This window comes from Chaetura pelagica, unplaced genomic scaffold (assembly GCF_000747805.2).
Source record: "Chaetura pelagica isolate M959 unplaced genomic scaffold, ChaPel_1.0 scaffold249, whole genome shotgun sequence".
Taxonomy (NCBI): Eukaryota; Metazoa; Chordata; class Aves; order Apodiformes; family Apodidae; genus Chaetura; species Chaetura pelagica.
Window position 1 is genome coordinate 1,730,945 of NW_009954538.1, and position 9,047 is coordinate 1,739,991.

At 41.4% G+C, this 9,047-nt stretch overlaps 1 protein-coding gene across 1 annotated transcript in view; it reads left to right on the forward strand.

Moving 5' to 3' along the window:
* The first annotated feature begins 2,545 nt into the window (after positions 1-2,545).
* The window catches only part of RAB35 (RAB35, member RAS oncogene family), an 11,835-nt gene continuing 5,333 nt past the window's right edge, over positions 2,546-9,047 (forward strand). Inside the window, exons 1-3 of the mRNA XM_010004870.1 lie at positions 2,546-2,617; positions 3,273-3,348; positions 4,130-4,253. Coding sequence (XP_010003172.1) covers positions 2,546-2,617; positions 3,273-3,348; positions 4,130-4,253 — 272 coding nt within the window. The remainder of the gene's footprint in view (positions 2,618-3,272; positions 3,349-4,129; positions 4,254-9,047) is intronic.

Sequence of the window (9,047 nt, forward strand, 5' to 3'; positions counted from 1 at the left end):
GCCTGGGGGCGGGGATGAGGGGGGAATTCCCTGCCCCTGTGACAGGCGGTTTAAGGCATCGCTGGGAAGGGCTGGCTGCTCCTCGGCCCTACGGGCCATTGTTTCCAGTGTGGCAACTACTACGTTTTATTACCCTAATTATTATTTGAGACTCTCTTTATACTTTAACCTGAAGTCTCAGTTCTAGAGTTTGTCACTTTCTTTTTAATAAATCCCTGAAGAGCCAGTAGATTTGTGTATTTCTAGTTAAGGTGCATGTAGGCTGCAAATAGTTACAGAATTGGGGGTTTTGATAGGGTTTTTTGAAAACAGACCTGTTAATACTGCTGCAGCAGTTCAGAAGCTTCTGGAGGCCCAGCATGTGAACTCAGCCTGTGTCTGGTGCTTTAGTCGAGGTACATAAGAATTGTGACTGGAAAGGTTCCTGCCTTCAGTCCAGTTGGGTGTTGGTAACACTCCAGCAGTTTGATTTCCATAAAATGGAGAAGATGGCATCCACCCTCTTCTAGAGGTGTGGTCCATAAGACAGCAGGTCCTGGCATGCAGTGAGGCATTGCTCTTGGGTGAAAATGCAGTGTTGCTTGATCTTGGCAGTTGTCAGTCACCTCTAGAAGCTTTAGATGTATGTAAAAAGATTTTATTCTGTGTCTGCATGGAGGGATCTAAAGATCAGCTTCAGCTTCAACAACAGCTTAAAACCCTTGGCACTTTCAGGAGCCTATGGGTTATTAAAACCAAATGCTGCATTCTGAGCAAAGAAGTAACTCTTGCTTGCTGATGAGTTTCAAACTGTTCAGGCAAGATAAACGGGCTGGTGAAGACTCTGAAGGATACTTCTCATTTTGAAGAATTAAATCAGATTTCTTGGCTGAGTCTTCTTGTGTCCCTGTAGTTTATCCAGTGAGAGGAAAGAAGTGCTGTGAGAACTGTTGGGTTGCCTGTGGCTCTCTGTTGTTGTAATTAAATATCACCATGTAGTTTGAGTATTGATTTTTCTTTTTAGGCTTTGTTTTTGCTAACCCCAACCGGAAAGCTGTGTCCCTGCTTTCGCAGAACACTTTGCTTTCCTTGTTTATTGGTGTTTATTCCTTGCAATAGGAAGTAAGACTGATACTGGATAGTATTATTATGTCTCATCTGCTTTCCTCTGTATGCAAATGTGTCAAGAGGATAGTAGGTTTGTGTGTTTTTAGAACAGGTCATCTTGAAAAGCTACTGGTGATCTCAGTTGTGCCAGATATTTAAAAATAATACAGCTGATCTGTGCTTTGCATGTACTTTAATTAACTGTAACATGCATTAAGATAAAGTTGTTAAAAAACTGGTACGGCTCAGAGATTTGCTTTTAATTTTGGTTTTGCAAAGCCAGTAGGCCTTTGTTTTGTTTCATTTTGCTGTCTTCAACAAGCAAAGAGGCTCTGCTAGCCTCCTCTTTGCAGCTCTCCGAATAACTCTGTGTAGGAAGTGGAGGGTCACAATGAGTGTGGTTTCTCTATAGATGAACTGTGCTGGTCAGAGGCAGTGTTTGTTTAGTGAGATCCTTGTCATCAGGAGCATGTAGAGCTTCCTGAGTTCAGGAGGTTTCTCTTCTCTAGAAGCTGCTGAGAGCAGTGTAGACAAGACATGTCTGTGCAATGGTGGACAGACTGACAGCGCAGTGTTCTTGTGCAGCCCTTACAGCGTGGCCTGAGGCTGATTTAAGAAGGTGGTGTGGTCTGACAAGTCTGTGGGTTCCAGCATCTACTGTCTTTGGTTAAGCAGGAGGCCAAGGCTGCTTGATCAAGAAGTGTAACACTTGCTGAAACTTTTGTTATTGTTTTTTAACCTTAGCCAACTGGCATTTTCCACGCATTTAGCTCTTGCTAAATAGTCTTCTCTTAAATTGTAGGAACTGCTTTGCTACCTTTTTTGAACTCAGAGGTATTCAGAGTATGATGCTGTAACTTTGTATTTTGTAGTAGCATTCTTGTTTTTCTTTGAGATTTGTAATACTCAATGAGAAGTGAGCATGGCTTCTCCAGAGGTCTGGTGATTTGAACTCTTTGCAAATGAGACCTGGTTTACTGGAATAATGCAAATTTTCTGTGTTTTTGGGTGGTGTTTTGTTTGCTTGTTTGGTTTTTTATATGCTGGTAGCAGTCTTCTGATGCCAGCAGCTGAGAACTATTGAAGTTCTTCTGTACAGTGTTTGCACATGCTTTTTGCATGGGTCTTCCATTAAGAAGAACTTGAAGGTTATAGATCATCAAAACAATTAGTTTAAATAACTTCTACCTGAAAAGATACAGTAGATAATCACCCCAGTCAAGTTGAAATTCCTCTTCATGCCATAGCAGATTTCTTTTTTTTGGGAGGGAGAGGAAGGGACATTAGCAGCAGAGACATTATGCAGAGATAATAACTAGGAGGCTTTCTGATACTGAGATTCCCTTGGTTGGGTGTGCAGGAATGAGTTTCTTATGATTCTTGTCTGAAGCACTGTGAAAAATGCTTCCCTGCAACAGAGTGTGATCAGGGTGCAAACAATCATACAAGGAAAACCTGGATGAAGTGCTACTCAAAGCACTTAGAGAAATGTTTTGTGGGACATTTTGGCAAAAGGTACAACTTCAGAAAGGTATGTGTCCTTCCTGTTGGATGTGGAACTGAGTCTGTTTTGGATGGCTGTACAGAACAATGGTTCCCAGCTCCCCTGTTTGGTTTAGGCTTCTGTTAAACTGCGGCCATGATAACATAAGCTTTGTAGTACCAAACCCTAGTGTGATTGTCTAAGTAGTCCAAATTCCACTGCCGTGCAGCGTGGCATAAATGAATGGGAGGTAGGCAGTGGTGTTCAGCCTGATGTACAAGTGGAATTCAATAGAGACCTTTAGAGCAGGCTTCTGAGCACTTGTTAATTGGCACAACATACTCCTTTTTTGATCTTTCCTCAGCAAATCTACTGATTGATCGTAAACCTGCTTTTAGTTATTACTCTTTTATGACTTCTTAGAACTGACCAGAGTTCAAAAGATATTCTTGGGGAGTTTGGTGAGGACTGGAGAAAGGAAGGGACGAAAAAAACTCAACCTTGTACTGCTACAAGAAGCACACCAATCATGGAGTCACTGCAGTGTGCCTGGTCAAATTTTCAAGGAGGGTACTGAGATGAATAGTCAAAGTGAATGGTACTAAATTATCTGCTGAGAAAAGAGCCTAGTTAGAGTTAAAAATGCGATGGATGGGTAAAATCTTGTTATGCTACCTGACGCTCAAGATGACTGTATTCAAAGATCTTGCTGTCTTTGTTTGCTATAGGTGTGGGCAAGAGCAGTTTGCTGTTGCGTTTTGCAGATAATACGTTCTCAGGTGAGTGCTTTGTTTACTCCAGTAACTGAAATGATCAAGGTCTGCCCAGTGCTGCTGGCTCTCAAGGAGTTGTTCTTCTGCCTTTACCTACCATGGCCTGTACCGGGATACCTTTTGTATCTAACTTTGCTTCCCTTGGTATAAGCCTGTACAAGCCATCCCATCTGATATTCCCTTGCAACTGAGAGTCCTGCAGTATTTAAATCCTGTCATGGTTTCAGAAACAGCTTTGGTTTTGTAGCTTATGCTGTTCTCTGTGCAGGCTTCCTATTGGCCATTTGGGATCTAGATTGATTGAATGTTGTGGTTAAACCACTTACATTTGCATTTGTGGCATAGGTGACATTGTTGGGAGAAAACACTTAGAACAGACTACATTCAAAATAAGTGATTGCATGAGCATTTAAAGCAAACCTTTATCTCAAAATGTTCACAAGTGCATTATTGGCATAGTTACTGTCCATTTCTTGAGATATTTGGGTGCTCGCCCTTGACCACCAATGCAGTAGAAGAATAATTTAATTTTGTAACACTGAGTTTTACATTTTAAGGGTGGTATGGGAGAAGTGGCTTGAAGGCTAGAAAAAAAGCTGTTAGCTGCAGATAAAAATACATAGATCAGCATGAGCTGATAAGGCTTTTTTAAGTGATAAGCAGACAGGGAGAACCTTGTTCTCCTGGCCAATCTGAGAGCTGCTGCCAAATAGCATCCAGAAGTGTGCTTTGGGATATCCAAAATGGATAAGACTTACGTTCTTACTTATCTCTGCTTTCCCTTCAGGCAGCTACATTACCACAATTGGAGTGGATTTTAAAATCCGGACTGTTGAGATCAATGGAGAGAAGGTGAAGCTACAGATCTGGGACACAGCTGGACAGGAGCGCTTCCGGACTATTACATCGACGTGAGTACAACTGGGCTTAGTGATATGCAACTGTGTGTGGATCTTGTAGTTCAGAGTTATGGTTTAGATAGATCGGTGTTGCAGTTGATAAGCTAACAATAGCTTTGCTGTCTGTACAGTGGCACTTCTCTCAGCTGTTTTAGAACCAGTAGCAGTGGCGATACTTTGGTTAGTCTTGAAACTGGCATTTCAGGTTTCCTCACTCTTCTATGTATTTCCATGGTGGATTTGTCTTACTCCTCTGCTGCTGGCTTGTAAATAGTAGAACTGGAGTTATTTCACTGTTCTGCATATACTAGAAAACATGTGTCTGAAACCTGTCCAAGAAGGTCATGTTCTGATTTTGTGTGTTACAGAAGTATAGAGAGCAACCCTCCTCTAGTGTCCTATAACTAATTAATAGCTTTGAGATCAACAAATAGGACTTAAAATATTTAGGGGTTTTTTTAGGAAAAATGCATTTTAGCAGCTGTCTTTGTGTGGAGTTGTGTTGAAGTAGACGCCCACCTGATGTTAACCTTTTCCTTAGTTTGAGTTCAGTTTCATTCTCATTGTCCTTTTGAACAGCATGTGCACAGCTTTTCCTGTTCCTGAAGAAACCACACCCAGCTGCAGTGGTTGGGAGCGAAGAATAAAATGTTTGTAAATTGACTGTAGTAAAGGTGGGACTTCTCTCCATGGCACTAGGGGAAGAGAAAAAAATACACTTGGAAACGGAACTTTTCCTTCCTTTGGGTATTAAAAAACAATAGTTCTTGAAAGACTAGGTTTCACTTGGTTTTTCAGGACTGACTTTGTTTGGCTCTATTTGAGAGGAGGGTAGTTTTCAGCTGATTTATTGGTCGATTTGTTCAGGCATAAAAATGATGAGATTGGGTGCGTCTGTGTCTGAGCAGCTAGAAGTGGGAAAATTGAACCTGCTGTGTCCAGCGCCCCTTTCCTCTACACTTCCACACGGATAGTACTGGATTACTTCCATTGTTCCTGAAGTGTTTGGCTTGAAAAAGCTCAGCTGCCTCTGGTGGGGTTCCTGTGTGTGACATCACTTCTGGTTTTAGCTGGGGCAGGAAGCAGTGGGGGAGGCAGCACTGCCCTGCTGGGCTCATCAGCTGTGCGCCTGGGCTAGTCACTGAGTGCCCCAATTAGTGCTGAGTCAGCAAAAGGCCTTCCTGTTTTCAGATTCCCTGTCACGACGCCGAGCTGCCGTAATGAGCGTTGGCTCATGGGGCTGATGCTAGCTAGTTCAGAAAGCCATGGGATCCAGCACTGAGCAGGGAATACCAGGAAGGGAGGCTTCATTTTGTGAATGGGAATTACTGCAGATGGGACTTTGTGTAGTGCTTTATCAAAAGATTTTTCTTTGTCTAACATTTAAAATGGAGAAGCTGAAATGGGTTGAAGGCATTTGTGCCATGATCAGCTGCTACTCTCTTGGATAGCTTTTTACCAAAAGGTGGTATATTTTACTCTTGGGGATGTGAAGGCCCCAGTTTTCCTGCCTGAATTCTGGTGAAGTAGTTACAGAATCTTCCATGGTGAGAAAGATTTTAATTTTGTGCAACTTGAAGCAAAGAAGTTCTTGTGTCTGAGTGCATTTGAAGAGTTGAGGAAGAACACTTTGGGAATGCTGGTTATGTTGTTGTGAGAACTCCTTGCTGCCAGGTCAGCTAGCTGTGGCAGTCTGGTGTTCCCTGATACTTTAAGAGATTCTCTGGACCTAAATATATCATCTATAAAAACAGGACATAACAAGAGTTGGATTTTAGTAATACTAAAGTAATACTGTAACTGATTTAATTATCCCAAACTGAGTGACAAATTGAGTCACCATGCTAATACTTAGAAAAGGGCTTGGCTACCCAAATCATGGGTGTGAAAGTGCAAGTACACTGCCAACAGCAGAAAGTCTTTGCCTGGTCTTTGACTAGGCTGAGGTTTGGATTGAGGTTAAGAATACAAAGGTGTTCCTTCAGTATTACTCTAGTCCAGGAAGTCCCTTTACAGTTAGAGTTCAGATTGACAGTGAGCCAAGACTGGCAAGGAAGTCTGAAATCAGAGTCCAGATAGTAATAGGTTGGGAGTACTGCTGTGCAGACTGAGAGCTGCAAAATGGTACAGGTGATAGCAAGTGAACAGTAGAAAACTGGAAACATTAAAAGGTTATATACTGTTTTGATTTTACTTTGCTGTGGCTGCAGAAGCTGAAGAACAGAGTAAAACTGTTAAGAAATCAAGTTGATCTGGAGTATTCCACTGAAACTCAGGAAAAATAAACTAGATCAGAGTTACAAACAGGGAAGTATAAATGACAGAAGCTGTTTTTACTGTCTGTTAAATATAGAAATACTGGGATAGCTAGTGGGAGAAGAGGAAAACTTGTGTGAATTTGTTTGGCGAGGAAAGTCATCCAAACTCTAAATTGTATTTGAATTCACCAGAGATGTAGCATGCCAGGACTCACCTGTATTAGCAAGAATACTTAAGATGCATGAACAACCAGTTCCTGTACTTGATTTTCTCTTGTGGATCGGACTGCTTTGTTGTGATTCAAGCCTGTGGTTTTAGGTTTTAAGCTTTAAATAGTCATTGTCAGGTGGTAGCTCAGGATGAATACCCATAGCAGAGGGACCTTCTGCTATGCATTTGTGTGGAATGGCATGTTTAAGAGAGGGATAAGCTTTTTGTGATTATAAAATTGCTGTATCTTGTAAACCAGATATGGCTGAAAGGCTAGTGAACTGCCCTGTGACAACAGATGTGCTTCCAGGAACTTGAAAAAAAAGATGAGTATACAAAAAGATTATTCAAAGTCTCTGGAATTGGTTAGAATTCTAGAGGACCAAAAAACAAGAAACATGTATACTACAAACTAGTGAAATATTAATGAATGTTAATGATTTAAACAATGATGTATTTTTCAAGTTGGCCAATTTTTTTCTGGAAAAATGAACCTACTGAACTGTGCAGTCAATACTCTTCTCTCTTCTACACCTGACTTAGCTACTGTCATGCCTCATGAAACTAATAATTAAAACTCTAGATACTAATCTTGGGAAGCATTTACTGGAGGAAATCTGAACTTTCTTATTGGTATCTTGTAGCAGGAAATACCAAAATGAAGGGCAAAATGTTCTCTTCTGCTTAGAAAGGTAATGGTCAGAGCTGTGAGGGGAGAAGGTGGATGGCTGAAGGACACACAACTTTGGTTAAACCATTCTGAAGATGTGCTGTATCAAGTCTGCAGTATTAGTACATAATGTTTGAAAGGCAGTAAGCTTCTGTCTTGAAGCTTCTTTAAATCTGATTCTCTAGGTAGAACAAGCAACTTAGGCGGTACTGTGTTTATTTGAACTTAAATGTGATCATTCTTAAGCCTTTTCCACAACAAAGCTAAATTTAAAGCCTTTAGATCTAGTCTTTCCAACTGTTTGGAAGATAGTTGGCTCCTACTTATCATCCAAGGGCACATACAGGTTAGGTTTGGTTGTCTTTTCACCTCAGTGTGATACTTTCACAAACACTATTCTGTATTTCATTAATGTAATTATCAGTAGGAGTAGTAGCAGGTACTGGCTTTTGAGATTTGCAGGGTACATGACGGAGCACACCTGCCATGTGGAGGACAGCTAACATCAGTCACTTAGCCCTGGAGGCTGAGATTGAGGACTTTATTTCTCTTCTGCTGTCAGTTCTATGGTCTCCATCTTCCCTAAAATGTGGATGGGAGGAAGATAAGGAATTGTCAAAGCCTCAGCTACCTCCTGGTTGCTGAAAGCACAAAATTTACACCTACTCCTCCATGAATGCCAAAAGCCCCATCTGTTCTCTACTCACCAAAGCCTACAACTTGTTATGAAAGCAATTCTGCGCTGCATCATTCTGAAATTTTAAGTTTGGGGCAAGATAAATCAGATTTTGTTTTTTAGTACTGTCCTGCACTTGGGGTTAGAGAATCTTTTCTCTACTTGTTAAGCCTAAAATGTTATCTAGGACATAAGGCTGTATCTAACAAACAGAAAATAGCATGACAAGCTTTTTGAGAAAAATGTATATGCTGGGGCTTAAGAATTAGAGAAAAAAGATAGTCATGGCCTTACCTTTGAGGCTGCTTAAAAGATAATGTCAGCCAATGGAAAAAGTGACATTTTAGTATAGATGAGGGGTTAGCAACCTTTCTAGAACAATGTGCCAGACAATTTTCCCTTCCAAAAATAGAAGCAGTGTATGCTGATAGGAACTAAGCAGGAGTCAGGGGCTGCTGTCTTGCACAAGGGAAGATACTTCTAATGAGGTAGTTGGCAATGTGAGTGTTATGTGGCAGGAACTTCCAGCTCTTGGAGAGTTTTGAACACCATAGTGGTCTGTGCTGCGTGGTCTAGCCCAATCCTCATCTCTAGCAGCAAACAAACAGTGACTGTGCTGGTGACATGTCAGGAATGGGATGTCTATGTGCAGAGAGCATGTTGTTCCACTCCTTGACATCATTTGCTTTGCTTAGAAGGAAGCCCAGCTGCGTGGTCAAGGTAGGAGCAGAAGGATGCTCTGCTGAGTCCTCTGGTTTGGGTGCCTGGAATACAGGCATGGTTTGATGGTGTGCGCAGCAGAACAAAGTAGCTTGATGTAGGTGTAGCTGAAGCTTTGTGTTTCTGTACAAGCTGAGCATTGTCTTTGCAAATGTTAAGCTCAGTGGTAGGGAGGAAGTGGCAAGTCAGCCTGAGGGTTGTTGAATTAAAACACTACTAGGTGATATGGAAGCGTTTGAAGACAAATAGTTAATTGTTCAGATGTAGGGAA